This window comes from Amphiura filiformis, chromosome 20 (genome assembly GCF_039555335.1).
Source record: "Amphiura filiformis chromosome 20, Afil_fr2py, whole genome shotgun sequence".
NCBI classification, from domain to species: Eukaryota; Metazoa; Echinodermata; class Ophiuroidea; order Amphilepidida; family Amphiuridae; genus Amphiura; species Amphiura filiformis.
Window position 1 is genome coordinate 25451190 of NC_092647.1, and position 17280 is coordinate 25468469.

Below are 17280 nucleotides of genomic sequence, written 5' to 3' on the forward strand. Positions count from 1 at the left end.
ATCACGGATTCCTCAGTGTGCTTCACAGTATTTTAAATCTACCAAATTTTATCAATGAACTATATGAATTTAACATAGTTGCAAGCCTCTGTGCTGCTGAATGGTTTAATATGGTGTGTTGTGGGCCAAAAACAATTGAACAGAAATTTTCTATAAAGTGTAAGTGTATTTGGAACTCAGGGTATGTCATAAAACAATTAATTAAATCACCTGTTTTTATTTTAATTTATCTATTAAATGTATTACAGATCCAACTGAGCAACCTACCACAGAGGAGCCAACAACAACTGAGCAGCCTAAAACATCTGCTACAGGTATCCTACGAACTTCTTATTTCTACCAGTAGTTGCTTTCTTGGTCAAAATTAGGAATTCTCTTTATTTGACCATCTTTTCAAGAAATCATCTGAACTGTATTTGTGATATGATCAGTGGCGGTGGCAGGAATTTTTTTTTTTTTGGGGGTATTGGGGCCAAAGAGAATTTCAGGGAAGGGCAAAATGAACCTGAGGAACCTACTACAGAAGGAGAGTGAGTTGGCGCAGCGGTTGTTGCGCCACTGAGGTTCTAGGTTCAAGCCCCTGCGCGGCCCAAGGACTCATGTGCACATGGTTTATCCCGATTCCATGCTTGCTCTCGCAGGTTTTCTCCAGGATCTCCGGTTTCTTCCTGCTTTTCAAAAATTGGTGATTAGTTGTTTGGTTATCAAAAACTTCCTTCAGCCAATAGAATTTGGGGGGAGCTGCACAGATAATTGGTGGATGTTACAATCTAAGTGAGAATAGGTTTGTGCCAGGTTCATGTGCAACTAGCTTAGTTGATGTGATCTAATTGTGATGATTCACTATGGCAGAAAAATTACAGTGCTTTGAACCCTCCAAGATCTGGGAAAAGGCGATATATAAAAACCAAATTTATTAATTCTATTTATTTTAAATTTTGTGCAAAATTACGTGTATGGAATTTGGACACTTTCTGGTGAAAATACAACTTATTTAGCAATGTCAACAGGTAAAATATTGTGATGTTTATGCAACAGTGAATTTGAGCACTGTTTAATTATCATTCTTGTCCTCATGATTGTACTCATTGTCTTTGGTTTGTTTCAGAGTCAACTAACAGGACTACTACTACTACTGCTTCTCCTATAACAGGTATATTATATGCAATAACCTATTAAGGTTGGTCTGAACCATGGAATTATGGAGAGTGTTTTGGCCTTGTAACTTTTAAATTGTTGATCAGCGCTTTGAACCCTTAGAGATCTGGGAAAAGATGCTATATAAAAACCAAATTTTTATTCTATGTATTTTTAAATTTTGTGCAAAATTGCTGCAAAAAGTGGAAATTTTTGTAATTTGAGAAAGTCTATTTCTCCAAGATGGCGAACACAAAATGCTACTAATTTGGACCCTTTCGGGTGAAAATACGTACAACTTATGTACTTATCTTACCTTTATTTTCTATGATTCTGTTAGCTTGACTGAAAAATTGAAAACATGCATGAAAATGAACACGTTTTGTATCTAAAGTCTTGATTCCTGCAATTTGCACAGCTCGTAGTCGTAATTAAGATACAACTTCCGCGCAAATTTTTATGAAAATCCAAGCAATATTTTCCATAAAAAAGAGGAAGAATTGTTTGTCAAGCTGCTACGGCAAATATGAAATTCCTGTCTGGCTATTCTCTAAATTTGGTCATGTCAGCGAAGTTGTGAAGGCTACGCGCGAGATACAGGGTGAAATGCAGTTGACCATGTGGACGATTTCAGATGGAAAAGGGTGAAATACCAATTTAAAAAATGATAGAAATTTGGTAAAAAAATTAAAAACCTAAAATTTTTCAGTTCACAGACTAATAAAAATTGAATTCACGAAAACTGGAATTTGGTATTTTTAAAACATGTTATGGTTGAGACCTTAAATCCTTACTTGAGATAGACTGTGATCACCTCTTGTGCTGTATAGTTTAACGTCAGGTTATTTTATATCTATGAATATTAATGAGCTTATTTGCATATTCTTTGCATTTACAAACCAAGTTTGTTGTTGGGCCACCAACAAACCGCATAATTCTAGTTGAAACAAGTGATTATCAAACATTTTTTTTTTTTTCAGGGGAGCCAGGTCCATCAGCTGTTTTATCCTCATTCTCAATCACCCTCTGTATTCAGAAGATTAACAATGTTACAGCCACGTACACTGATGCATTGAGTAATGAAACATCTGCTGAACATGAAGCACTGGAGGATGATGTCTGTGATTGGGTAAGTAATTTGTTTGCAAATCAAGTGTTATTGTTCCTCCTGACTCTGATGGGGAACGAGTTTGGGAGGGGACTAATAAAATGAACGACCGTCTGTGCGTATTTGCGTGGACAAAAATGTCAACTCTACATCTTTTGCTGATTTCTCCCACATGCGTTGATAGATTGCAATGGGACATTGAACACATGACCCTTAGGTACATTGATATGTGAAGTCATCAGATGTCAGGTCAAAGGTCACATATGGCTCATTTGAGATTGTTTTAAAAATATGTTCAAAATGCTTTACTGTGTACTGAAGTTGATAAATTTTATGGTATTTGCATGGAATGATCCTTTGGTGAGGGGCAATGTTGGGTGGTATGCAGAGATGTAAGACTTCTGAAAATTTCCGGAATTCTGGAAATGGGGCCCAAAAAATTACGAAATGTAAATTTTTTTTTTTTTTTAACATTTCGAATTGGATGATGATAATTTGTCATAAAAAGAGCAAAAAAAAAAAATTTTGGTGAGGGGGGTGACCCCCGTTGCACGCCCTCGCCTTCGGCTCGCATGATTTTCAGGAAGTGGATCATTACCTCACTTACATCTTTGGGCATGGAATCTGGGGTGAAAGATAATTTAGGGTCAAGTTAGGTCACCTAACAAGGGGAGTTGGAGCGGTGCCAGAGGCAGCGGTGTTTGTGCTCAAATATTGAAACAAATAAAGCGCACACTCATAGAGAAAGGTGTAGGTTCAATATGTGAGATCCCAAGGCTCATTGAAATGGGTTTAATTTTCCCCCCATGTGCATGATTTTCACTGGGAGGGGGAAAATAGTGAATACATATGTTTTGACCTATTACCGTACTGACTCGAGTATAGTCCCACTCCGTTTTGGGGTGCACATTTTTCAAACTTGGGGGTTGGGACTATACTCGAATTAATTTAAAAAAAATTTTTTTTTAAATTTATTTATTTTTTCGGTTTTGGAGAGTCCCTGGACTTAGAGCTAAATGCTAGGATCATTCATGGTTGATTAAAAAAAAAATTGTAGGCCTATGTGTTTTGAATAAATTTGTACTCATGTCATACTCTATTAATGATTTCAAAATGCATACAAATTCAATGCATTTTGAAATCATTAATAGAGTATGACATGAGTACAAATTTTTTTCAAAACACATAGGCCTACATTTTTTTTAATCAACCATGAATGATCCTAGCATTTAGGGGGTGGGACTTTACTCGAAGGTGGGACTATACTCGCGTCAGTACAGTATATGTAACTCAATAACTGCAAATTAGTCTGCAATACATATATACCAGTGGCTTCCTTGACTTATCTCCTATAAGATCAATGTATTACTGTGCAGAAATAAATTGTATTATTTAAGCTAAATGTGAAACTTGGACATTAAACAAAGATATGGAAAGGAAACTTCAGACTACACAACAAAGTATGGAAAGGATGATGTTGGGGTATACAAGGAGAGATCAGAAAAAGAACAGCTGGATTAGGGAACAAACAAGAGTAAAGGATGTGTTAACAACAGTAAAAAGAATTAAATGGAGGTGGGCTGGACATCTGAGCAGTGTTACGAGTCGTACTTGACTCAAGGCCAAAATCACCTTTTTTCCCGAACTCACACGAATGCACAACACAAATACACTGTTTGATTATGCTAACAAAATCTAAGTCTTTAATTGAAAGCACGTTATTATTGGTACAATATATGACAACAATGCACATACACAATAATCAAATATAATCACTCTTTATCTATTTAGTACTTAGCCAGCATTCTTCTTCTTGGTGATCATAAAGTTCTTGCAATGTTCTGGACTACTGATGTAATATATCCTTATTCACTTGTCCTGCAAAAATCAGCGAAGTCCTTTGTACACTTGCATTGATAACTCCTTGCGTATAAAATCCTTACACGAAAATGGTGTTCTCCGAACACGTTTACAACTCCTTGCGCAATTCTCCTATACTAAACTCCTTGCGCCGTCCTCCTATGCTAAACTCCTTGCGCCGTTCTCCTATGCTAAACTCCTTGCGCAGTTCTCCAAATTTAACTCCTTGCGCTGCTTTCTCCAAACTTGGTGCTATTTCCACCTTTCACACAATATCTTCAGGAAGCAGGACTCCGATGCAGTTGTCCCCACTTATGTTGACAGTTGCGTTGAATCAAAATACCAGACTTCAGCAAGTCGACAGAAGAATATATTTCCTTTCTTGGAAGAATAACGTTCTTTGACGTATTCTAGATCTTCTCCGACAACACTGGTAAATAGTAGTACTTTGACTACATAAAATATTTCTGGTTTGTAATTTCCTTACTCTCAAGGAATTGGACTGTCAGCATAGCCCAGATCAACACTATCAACTGTGAATCATTGTTTACATTTTCTTATTATATACCAAGCTTGGGAAAAACCCCATTCTATTCTGGGCCATTTACTGCCTTCACATTATGCTCAATCTGGGGAATTCCAAAGTCTTAATTATAACATAAACCTTTCACATGACATCACTTCCTGAGGGGAAATCCCATTACATCACTTCCTGAGGGGAATCCCATATATGATGTCATCTCTTTACAATCTGAAGGGGGTTTCCAAATATTCCAAATTAGATATGATTCAACTTGTTTTGCTCAATTTGAGAGGGAATTCCCAAAATGTCATCACTCATGTAACTTTGTAAACAAAGATAAATCATCAAATTAAATTACTCAGGGCACATCACACCCTCCCCCTTAAAAGAAGAAAGTTTGAATGTAATGAAAACTTTCTTAAATGTTTTCTTCTTTTACATCAACTTCAACATAATATTAACTTTGAGTGCTTAACTCCACATACACAGTGACTACTTGTCACACAAGTTCCTTTTTAAAGGAATTTTTGTTTGTCACTTTTTATGCAATTCTGGACAAGGCATCAGCCATTACATTGTCTTTTCCTTAATATGTTTGATGTCCAGATTGTACTCTTGCAAGGTCAAACTCCACCTCACCAGTCTTTGGTTTTGTTCTTCATCCTGTTGATGAAGGTGAGGGGATTGTGATCTGTGAAAACAAGCACAGGGTAAACTGTGGTACCCAAATACACATCAAAATGTAGCAATGCTAATAGCAATGCTAGACACTCCTTCTCAATTGTGGAGTAATTTCTCTGGTGCTTGTTGAATTTCCTTGAAAAGTAACATACAGGGTGGTCAATTTGATCTTCACCCTCTTGCATCACAACACCTCCACAGCCTATGTCACTGGCATCAACAGTCAACTTGAACTGCTTCTGAAAATCAGGTGCAGTAAGTACTGGTGAACTCATGAGTATAGATTTGACTTTGTGAAAAGCATTTTCACACTGTTCTGACCAAATGAATTTTGCATCTTTCTTCAACAAATCAGTCAAAGGACTTGCTATCTCTGAAAAGTTTGGACAGAACTTTCTATAATAGCCAACCATTCCTAGAAATCTCATGAGTGCCTTCTTGTTTACAGGTGTGGGGTAGTGCTCAATTGCTTCAACTTTGGCTTTGATAGGTTTCACCTGACCTTGACCTACAACATATCCCAAGTATGTGACTGTGGCATGGCAAAACTCACTTTTTACCAGATTGACTGTCAACTGTACTTCAGACAGCTTCTCAAACAATTGATGGAGTTGTTCCATGTGTTGTTCCCAAGTTTGACTGTAAACAATCAAATCATCTACATACGCTTCACATCCCTCTATGTCTGCCACAATTTGATTTACCATTCTCTGAAATGTTGCGGTGCGTTTTTCAACCCAAATGGCATAACTTTGTATTGGTAAAGACCAAATGGTGTACAAAAAGCAGAAATCTCTTTGGCACGGTCTGTGAGTGGAACCTGCCAGTACCCTTTCAAAAGATCAAATTTGCTAACAAATTTTGCATTCCCAATTTTGTCTATGCAATCATCAATTCTTGGAATTGGAGTGCAGTCTGTCTTTGAATGAACATTTGCAGCTCTCATGTCTGCGACCAATCGGTATGAACCATCAGGCTTGGGAACAAGAATGCATGGTGAACTCCACTCACTACTACTTGGTTCTATGATGTCATTGTCTAGCATGTAATTTATCTCATTTTTGAGATGTTCCATTTTCAATGGATTGACTCTGTAAGGATGCTGCTTGATTGGTTTTGTATCACCAACATCTACATCATGAAATGCAGCATTTGTTCTACTTGGCGTATCAGGAAATATATTGTCAAATTTGTGAATCAAATTTGCAATTTGACTTTGTTGATCTTGAGAAAGATGACCTAACTTTGAGTCCAAATTAGTGAGCACATCAGAATTGTTCAATTTTACATTATACTCTTTGTGCTCCAGCTCTTTATCCTGGTCAAATGTGACATCAGAATTGTCATCTTTACTCTTGTCTAGATTGGCGATTTTGTCTACATCGGCATGTTTGTCTACATTATCAGCATGTTTTACTGCACACACAGGTTTTGGAATGCCACTGTCACCTCTTTCAACATACTCTTTGAGCATATTTATGTGGCATAACTGCCTGCTCTTGCGTCTACCAGGAGTCTTGATAATATAATCTACTTCACCCACTTTTGACTCTACCTCACATGGGCCATGATATCTGGCTTGCAATGGGTGTCCTGGAATTGGAAACAATACTAGAACTTTGTCACCTGGTTTGAACACTCTTTCTCTGGCATGTTGATCATACCATTGTTTCATTTTGGCCTGACCCTGTTTCAAGTTTTCTTTGGCGATATCAGTTGCTCTGTTAAGCCTATGCTTAAAATTGGAGACATAATCCAATAAATTGATATCTGATTTCTCATTGAGCCACTTTTCTTTCAACAACTTTAAGGGCCCGCGACTGTGTGTCCAAACACTAACTCAAAAGGACTAAATCCTAAAGTTTCCTGAACAGCTTCCCTTGCAGCAAACAACAACAAGTGTACTCCCTCATCCCAGTCCCTCTGAAATTCCAAACAATATGTCCTGATCATGTTTTTCAATGTTTGGTGGAACCTTTCTAGTGCACCTTGTGATTCTGGATGGTATGCACTTGAGGTATACTGTTCTATACCTAATTGATACATGACCTGCTGAAATACTCCAGAAGTAAAGTTTGATCCTTGGTCTGACTGTATGGACTTGGGGAGCCCCACAAATGTGAAGAACTTAGTTAAAGCTTTCACTATAGTCACTGCTTTAATATTTCTCAAGGGTATGGCTTCAGGAAAGCGTGTTGGACGCCAAGCACATAATTGTCAGAAGGTACTGATTACCTGACTTAGTCTTTGGTAGGGGCCTACACAATCAATAATAACCCTACTAAATGGTTCATCAAAGGCTGGAATTGGCTTCAATGGAGCAGGAGGTATTTTCTGATTTGGCTTCCCTACTACTTGGCATATGTGACATGTTTTGCAATATTCAGAAACATCTTTTCTGAGAGTGGGCCACCAAAAATGTCTCAGAATTCTTTCATGAGTTTTCTTAACACCCAAATGCCCTGCCATGGGACTATCATGTGCTATGTTAATAACTTCAGTGTGGTAGACTTTTGGTACCACAATTTGGTGCACTACCTTCCACTCTTCGTCGGGCAGGTGCATCAGGAGGCGCCACTTTCTCATTAGCACATCATCTTGTTTGTAAAAACAGACAGAATTTTGTTCTGCTTCTTCTAGGGTCAATGCCCTTTGATTGATCTCTTTGAGTTCTGGGTCATTTTGTTGCTCCAGAATTAGCTTGTCATGACTTAATGGGTCTCTCAATGTTTCCCCAATTTGTTCATGCTCAGAGGCTGTGTCATTTTGAGGGTCTTTTTTATCCCTGGAGAAGGAAGTTTATCTTCTTTCTCATTCAACTTTGACACAAATGTGTCTTCCAAACTGTAGCCTATGTCATCAATTTGGTTGTCCTCAATTGTTTCTAATGAGGCTCTCTTACTCATTGCCCGTGTCACTGCACATGCAGGAAATATCTCCTTTTCCTCACTACTATCATCCTGTAAACAGGGCTTATCTGTGACTATTGGGTCAGGAAAAACCTTCCCCCTGCCAAATCATTTCCTAGCAACATGGACACTCCCTTGACTGGCAATTCATGTCTAACTCCTATGGTTACAGGACCAGAAACCAAGTCAGATGTCAAGTTAATTTTGTGGAGAGGTACATTAAGTATTTCCATCCCAATACCCTGGATCAAAGCATTACCAGCTGAACTATCCTCATTAAAGGGCAAAGTTCCTTCCAGAATCATAGACCGTGCACAACACGTATCTCGCACAATCTTAATGGGCTTTGGACTACCATTATCACCTAGTGATACTACTCCCTCTAACACAAATGGTTCAAATTCTTCACACACCTTGTCTGTCTCACCTCCCTTTTGTGGGAATTCTTGTTTCTTGATTTGACTGACTTGTTTCTTTGACTCAAGTGACACTGCACATCCTACAGTATTACTAGCAGTTTGCTGCTGTTTTGTGCATCTTGTTTGGCTTTTAAGCTCCGACACATGGTCACTGTATGTCCTGGTTTCTTACAGAAATTGCAAACTAATTGGGATTTAAATTCAGTCCCACCTGTTGGTCTGGTACCTGAACTCCATGGGGTCCCTCTACCACCAGCACTATGCTGTGAATTAGACCAGGATCTGTGATTAGACTGAGATCCCCCTTCTTGTGTACCACCCTGATTTGCTCTAGGTTGGTTATGGCTGAACCTGTTTGAATAACTTCTGTTCTGACTAAATCTACTCGCATTCAATTTGTGAGTTAAGCCATAGTCGTCCGCCATTGTCGCCAAGTCCACTTAGCGTTTTAATTTTGCTAGCGCTTTCATCCAAGTGGGTTTTAATGTCAGCGTGGACACATTTTTTGAACTCTTCTATAAGAACCAATTGCTTAAGTTGGCCGAAATCATCTTTGACTTCTTTTGAACCAAGCCACCTGTCAAACATTTGTTCTTTTACTCTAGCAAATTCTACATGGGTTTGATCTGCTTGCTTTCTTGAATCTCTGAACTTTTGTCTGTATGCTTCAGGCACCAGTTCATAGGCCTTAAGGACTGCCTGTTTGACTTCTTCATAACTGTTACACTTCTCTATTGGTAGAGCTGAGTAAGTTTCCCTGGCCTTCCCCACAAAACTACTTTGTAACAGTAGGGTCCAATGTTCTGGAGGCCATTTCAAATTTGTAGCTACCTTTTCAAAATGTTGGAAATACTCGTCAACATCTTTCTCTTTGAATTTAGGCACAAGCTTTACATACTTTGTAACATCAAACCCTGACTTTGAGGAGAAACTTGATGAGTATTTGTCACCTAGCTTTGCCAACTTCTCTTGTTCAAACTTGTACTTTTCCTCAATTTCCCTTTCTTTCAAATGTGCTTCCAAATTGAGCTTTGCTTGCCTGTCCTTTTCTTCCATTTCTAACTTTTGTTTTTCAAGTTCCAATTTTGCTATCTTTTCCTTTTCTTCTGTTTCTAATTTGTGGTGCTCAAGCGCCATCTTTTCTTGGCGTGCTTTTTCTTCCATTTCTAATTTCTTGTTTTCCATGTCTAATCTTTCTTGTTTTTTCTTTATTTTGCATATCTAGCTTTTGCATGTCCAACTGCAATTGCATTTTCATTTTTTCCATTTCCACCTGAACTTCTAGTTCTTTCAACTTTACTGCATCCCCGATTTCAGTTTTGACCTCTTTTCTCTTGTCCAAAACGGATTCCTCAAAATACTCTTCATCAACCAAAACTTCAATCAAGGCATTTTTGATTATTTGTTTTCTGTTGGCTTGCTTTACATCCAATTCATAGTATTTTGCAAATGCTAATAAATCAGGTTTCTTCAACTTATCAAACTTCTCCCAATCTATAGTTTCAAGAAACTCTTCTGCTTTGAACTCTGTCATACTGTACTTTCACTTTCAAGACTCAGTATAATAATGTCAACTTTTTTACAGTGTATCTCCCGGACGAGCCCCCAAATAACAGATGAAAGATGGAGTCAGCTCACAACAGAGTGGCAACCGTTGTATGGAGTAAGGAAAAGAGGAAGACCTCGAGCTAGATGGAGAGATGAGCTGGTCAGCTACCTGGGAACAAAAGCCTGGACAGGAATTGCAGGAGATAGGAGAAATTGGCAGAATTTGGGAGAGGCTTTTACCCAGCAGTGGGATGGGCTGATGATGATGATGATGATGAAGCTAAATAACCCAAACTGGACAAATATGACATGAACTAAGGCTCCAACTCGTCTTAATAATCAAATAACCTATTTACCTTTCAGTTACAAGAAGTTGTTGCTTACAATGGCATGCAAATCACTGACTGCAGGATTAACAATGTGACGTCAGGAAATATCATTGTCAACGCAGAGGTCATAGTCGGGTCAGAATCAGAGGTGTCAGCAGAGGAAGTTCGTAAAGCAATAATCTCATACAACAAGTATAGTGGAATCTTAACCGTTGATACAGACAAAGTTAGAGTTGTGAAAGGTATGTTTATCAAAAACATTTCATCTTTGATTAGGCCGTGGAAAGTAATCATTTTTGGTTAAGGTTTCCCAAAGAGAGCTAAAGTGCTTCTTCTAATAACTGGAGGTGAACTTCTCTACATGTTCGTGTAGCGTCCTTCGACTCCTCTATGTAATTTTAGATACCAGGAACATATTCTGATTCGTTGAACCTTATAATTAGCATACTTTGGATACATGTACCTCCATAATATTTGGTTTACCAAATACCTGTATGTGTTTAGGCCCTACATATGTGCAGCCCTCGAATTAACCCACGGCACCGACGGCATATTGCCGTGGGTGCCCACCCTCACTGCCGTAATGCCCTCAAAATATGTCCTTTACCGACAGTGAAAATCCACGGCAATTATCAACTTGCCCTAAAAAAGTTGCTGTGCCCCTTCAGATCCTTAATTCAAGGGCTGCATATGTGAAGTCATTACAAATTGTTACTCTGTCAAGATTGTTTATTCAGAAAAATATGCACTGTTTTCCCACTACTGTTATATTATAAAATACATCATATAGCAGAGGCAGGCCCATAGCCAGGATTTATTTTGGGGGTGCTGATTTTGAAAAAGTGGACTTTTTTGCTTCAAAATTTGGACCTTTTTGGACTGGGGGGTTTTGGACATTTTTGGACCAAAAAGGCATAAAAACCTCTATTTTTGGGACTTTTTGGGCCTTTGGCATTTTTGGCCACCCCTGGCTACGGCCTTGAGCAGAGGTGTTTGTCCAATATGTTAGGAATATATATTAAGTGATGATCAAGTTGCGGATAGATACAATCTACATTGTTTATCAGATAAAATAAGTCATTAAAATAAAACATTACTGTGACCAACCGACCCTGCTTTTCAAGCAGCATGGAATCCTCAGGTGGTGTATGACATGCAGTCCCTAAATTCAGTAAATTTTCATCGTCAAACCGTGTAATTGAATGGGATTATTTTGAAATTTTAAAACGCTTGAAATATCACAAACAAATAGGCCTATGTTGATAAATAATATAAATACAAGCTAAAACCGTTGGGGTTCGATAATGAACCCCACAAAACTAACTGAGTATATGGAAAATGCCATACGGCCGGGCGGTTTCACGAGTTGCCGGCTCGATCATGTCATCCGCCGCCTGGGAATCCTAATCAAACAATTGAAAGCCTAAGAGGAAGAAGGGCCCAACTCCTTCAAAACTGTTTTTGAGATATTAAGAAAACACTTAATATTTGGAAAAGTTTTCATCTTCAGGGGACCTCCTGGCACAGACAAAACTGATGCCTTTGATAGATGCTTCTTCTTTTTCCTATATACAATGTACGTGCTGTACCTCAATATTTTGAGTATTATTGCTCAGACATTATAAGTGCACAGTTTACCTATACTATGCACGATCCTGGAACCTAGGATTGATTGCAGATATCAGAACCGCCGATGGTCCCCTTCTATTTTTGAATAACTCTGACACTTAATGTGTACAGGGTTTGACTCTTCCTGTACACGGGACCAACATATAGCAACACATTTCAACTCCTTGAATCCCCAATGGGTTGTAGAATTAGAAGTCTGGATAACGTATCTAAGATCAAATTACGACACACAATTTTATATTAATGATGGGAAAACTTCTAGGTAAGACACTGATATCACATATTACATACATTTACATTGTGTTTTATTACCACAGAGGAATTGCTGAAGTGTTGTCAGTGCAGTTTTTTCGAGTTCATTCCCCTGTCAGAATCTGAAGAATATTACCCATTTTCAGAGGGTGATCAAGGATGTTTGAGTGGCACAGGGATCTCCTCTTTTGCTTGTCACAGATTTCCCAGCACTGGAAGAACCCATCGATGTGTGACATATGAACATGTTGAAGGTTTTATAAATAATGGAATTGGAAAGGGTAAGAAAATATAGATGACAAAGTAGTATACAGCTGTCTTTAGTTGATTTTGATTAATATTCATAACCTCATTAATAAACGCGATACATGCAAGCCAATCATTTATTTGCCAAAACGCAAACGCTGAACACGGTTACTAATATTCGACAGTGGACCTCCGCGCCAGCGTAAATATTAGTAACCTCCACGCACGCTGTGTTGTGCGGCTAACAAACTGCGTGCATGCTGGCTGCTGTATTTGGAGTGCGTGTTACCATATTTGTACAGATTGTGATTCACACTTCTGTTATCGGTCATCCTGTTTTAGCCTGTTCGATTTTTGGAAAGGCTAATCGTAAAAATTCTTTATTTTTGGGGAAATTGTGAAGAGATGAAAGTGATGGTTGTGAATGAGGTTAATAACTTTGGATCGGTAATGTGTCGGGCATTGTGAAAAATCTAAACATTTTGCTTTGGACCTCAAAATGTGACCCGGCAGCACAAATGAGCCGTAAATTCCCTAAATTGTATTCTGAGTTATGGTGTAAAATGTGTATGAAGGTTATATTCATCGGTATCTTAAGCTGGCCCGACATCCGTCTCATTTCGATAGTCAAAAACTAATCAATAATCCTATTGTTGAAGTGGATAATAAGCTTCTACCTTAGATGGCTATAGAACTTTTAATAGCTCTGGTCTTTGTTTGCTTATATTGCTAAATCCTGTTCAAGTGGTGGGTTACCAGGCATTGTATTTTGTACAGGTATGCATAACCAACAATTAACAATGAGAGAACTTTCTTAAACCTCGTTGACTTGGGGATGATTTGAAATGACCGCCAATTATGACTGTTTGATATTTATTGCCAACAATGCGGAAAAAGAGACACATGTAAAAACGTAAAAAGCTATAATTTTGTTGAAGGAGCAAAGTTTAACAAACCATAACCCCGCTTCTGGATATCGTTTGAAGTCAAATGATATACCATTTTTAAGTTTATGATGTTTATTTTTTAAACACGAAATAAAACAAAATTGACCGGTGGCGGAATTTACGGCTCATTCGCCGTATATTCACAAATATCCCTCGGGCTGTGTCCCACAGGATATTCCTTGGTTCCAAAGGCAAAATGTTTATTTTCACAATGCCCTCCAATCGATGCGCACTTATTAACCTCTAAATGATATTTCATGTAAAGAAATACCTACATAATTTATTCAAACAAACAAACAAATAGATAAATAATAAAGGTTTTGTAATCGTTACAAATAAATAAATAAATAATACAGGTTTTGTAATGTAAAAGATGACTTAATCGGGCTATGTCAAGCCCATATATATTTTAGTTCTCTGTAATGTCCTTTTGCACTGGCAATACCATGCTTGTCCTGATTATCGTGTAAGAACCAGTGGGAACTAGTTCACGTCTTGGTCATGCAATACTACACAGCTTGTTCAGGGAATGGGGTACTGATTTTCATGACATGAATCAGAACCCTACTTCCCTGTTTACACTGTACCAGGCTGTACATATGGTAAAATTGGAAATAAGTGTGGCAGAAAAAGGTTGTAAATAGTATAGTGCAGTAGGCTAATGAACTAGGCACAGAGAAATTAATTGTGAAAAGTAACAAAAGTCGACCTTTGGTATATCATATTTTCTATCCGAACTCTTCAATTAAATGGTAATTCTGTAGGCGAAAACTTGTAGATAAGAAAAAGTAGTAATAGTTGACATTTAGAAGGGCATGGTCCAATTTGTTCATGTGACCAGTTCTGACAAAACCAAGAACAAGTCACATTTTTGACATTTATTTGAATAAAAATGTAAGCACATGATAATAAGCTTCAAAATGATACCAAAATTATATACATAGCATCAATACTTTTCAAGATATGGATAAATTTGTAAATGATACCTTGATATTTGTTCCAAACTGCTAATCTGAGTAGTGGGCTAATTATAGTTTGATCAGCTCGTAATCGGCGGGCCTTAAAACAACGCAGATTAATATCAATATATTTTATTTGGAAAATTGTCTTGTGACATCTCGCCAGAAGTATTACAAATTATCAATTGAAGTCCAGTAGTTTGTCTACTTTCTTTAACACGCAAAATATAGACCACATAGGTCAAATATATCACTCTTAACATGGGTCTACTTTTCGGCGTAGTGATAAAAGCCTAATAATTCCCGCCGATTACGAACTGATCAAAGTATAGTTTCCTGCTTACACAGGATTGAATAGGGATTATCATAGTTCAACTGTCAATTATTGAAAAAATAAACCTCTTTTCAATAAAATACTTACAAGGATTTGAAAGTCCACTCAGTCCCAAGGTCAAATACCATGAAATTAAGAGTTCCAAACTTGTCATCTTTAAAGGCCTATAACCCAAAAACATGCCTGGTGACTTGTTCCAGGTTTTGTTGGAGCTGATCACATATTCTATTTCTATCTTCTTACCATATCTCTGATTGGCTCAATACATTGTATAGGCCTTATTTGTATAGTTAGTTCTTAGAGGCTGGTATAATTCAGATGGCAGTCCAATAGGGTTATAATTATATAGTTATACATAACAAGTCATTTGTATATAATCATAAATAGAATATAAAATATTTCCCATCAACTTTGATTACAGTGAGAGTCTTTGGCAGGGGCTGCTTATCAGTTAGTTCTGGCACAGGCCGATCATACTATGGACCAAGTGCAGTCACCTTTATCAATGAGAATATTGATACGTATAGTGAAGATTATGATTATGAGGATGAAGAGGACAATGAAGATGATTCAACAGATGCCATTGGTGATGTCTTTTTAAGACTGTACATTTGTGATGAAGACAATTGTAAAAGTAAGCTTGTATACCGTATTTCGTCAAATAAATGCCCCCGGGGGCGTTACATTTTCCCAAGGGGGGGGGGTGTTTATTAGAGGTCATTTTTAGCACGACAATTCCCGTTAAAATCATTAGGTAAGCTTAAAAGTCATGCTAAAATGACGAACTATGAACTTTGACACTGACTTTTGGTTCACTTCCGGGTTTCCGATGCAGATTTTCGCCATTTATTGCTGCTATTATCGACCATGTGAGCAACTTGGTAAGCTTACTTCACAAGATACATGTGGCATGGAAATATCGGAATTTATGAAACATCTTGGTTGAAAAAAAGTGATGGGAGGCGTTTATTTGAGGGGGGGGGCGACTATTTGACAAAATACGGTATGTTATAAAAGAGTAAGGCAAAACAAATAAAAAAGTATTTTATATATTATTTAAAAACCCATGAAAATGTTACAGATTTAAGAGGGTTTATCCGATAGACTCAGATGGTAGGTGGAAGATGGGGGTCAGCCAATTTTGTTCATATTTTGTCAATCAAACATGTGTCCATGAGTATTTACAGTGGAGGTATTAACAAATTTTGAGGACCCCCCACTGGGAGATACTGGAACCCCCTCAAATTGACCCCCATGATTGTCTTCTCAGACACAAAAACTTTGAAATGTGCACTAACTTTTGATTAGAGTCACGTAATAACGCGCATCTGCAGACATTTTATTTATACTTCACAGTAATAATACACATTTTGTCTCGACATAACAATTAAAAATTCTTTGTACAACATTTGGGTTGTTCCATATTCAGAGAGGGGTGTAATGCCCTTTTCAGCAATTGTGTAAATGTGAAAAATTCTAATTTTGAAGCAAAGTTTGCAAGATGATTGTGAAAGTTCCTCAATATTTTTGTCAAAGTTATTTACTTGTTGGATAAAGTAGACATAGGTTGATTAATTGAGCAAATAAAAATCGTGGAGACTTTTTCCATTTTAAAATGAGCACATCTTACTTTATGCTCTTTTTCAGAAAAGTGCAAAATACTAATTTTGAAGCAAAGTTTGCAAGATGATTGTGAGAGTTCCTCAATATTTTTGTCAAAGTTATTTACTTGTTGGATAAAGTAGATATAGGTTGAACAATTGAGCAAATAAAAATCGTGGAGACTTTTTCCGTTTTAAAATGAGCACATCTTACTTTATGCTCTTTTTCAGAAAAGTGCAAAATTGCGATATTTTCATGCTAAACTCAGGTGCGGTGATTTTTCTAAGTTTAAAAATGAAATTTGATAAAAAGGGAGCCTATCAGAAGTAAACAACATCAACAAAACTATTACATAATAAATTGGGGCCTAAATTATGTTGGATAAATGCTTATAGAACAGGACTATTCTATAAAGGGGTTCAGTACCCCGAGTCAGTACTAAAATTCTGTCTGTGCTGATTTAAAAATAACCTTTTTGAATCATGCTTTATGCACCCTCAAATGAATATTACCTTTTTCTTCCAAGGAACGCAGGTAGGGCCTACAATAATTATTTTCTATCACTATGTAGTTAACAACAAAGACAATAATATATTGGAACACTACATTGATCAAGTAGGGGTGTTATTGTGTTAAACATAAAAACGCTTATGTATCTATGATTCTCGATTTTTGAAATACCAAAATGCCGACATATTATATGGATTTTGGGGTTTGTATTGAGGATCCTTTGATGGTCAATATACTAGTAAACTGCTCTCTTTCATCTGAGTGACCTCTGTCTATTAAGGGGCGCA

At 37.4% G+C, this 17280-nt stretch overlaps 1 protein-coding gene across 1 annotated transcript in view; it reads left to right on the forward strand.

Annotated features, from left to right (window-relative positions):
- The window catches only part of LOC140142226 (uncharacterized), a 113589-nt gene that overhangs the window by 19609 nt on the left and 76700 nt on the right, over positions 1 to 17280 (forward strand). The window contains exons 4-9 of the mRNA XM_072164193.1: positions 249 to 314; positions 1109 to 1153; positions 2118 to 2266; positions 10549 to 10756; positions 12461 to 12676; positions 15303 to 15515. Of these exons, the coding sequence (XP_072020294.1) occupies positions 249 to 314; positions 1109 to 1153; positions 2118 to 2266; positions 10549 to 10756; positions 12461 to 12676; positions 15303 to 15515 (897 nt within the window). The remainder of the gene's footprint in view (positions 1 to 248; positions 315 to 1108; positions 1154 to 2117; positions 2267 to 10548; positions 10757 to 12460; positions 12677 to 15302; positions 15516 to 17280) is intronic.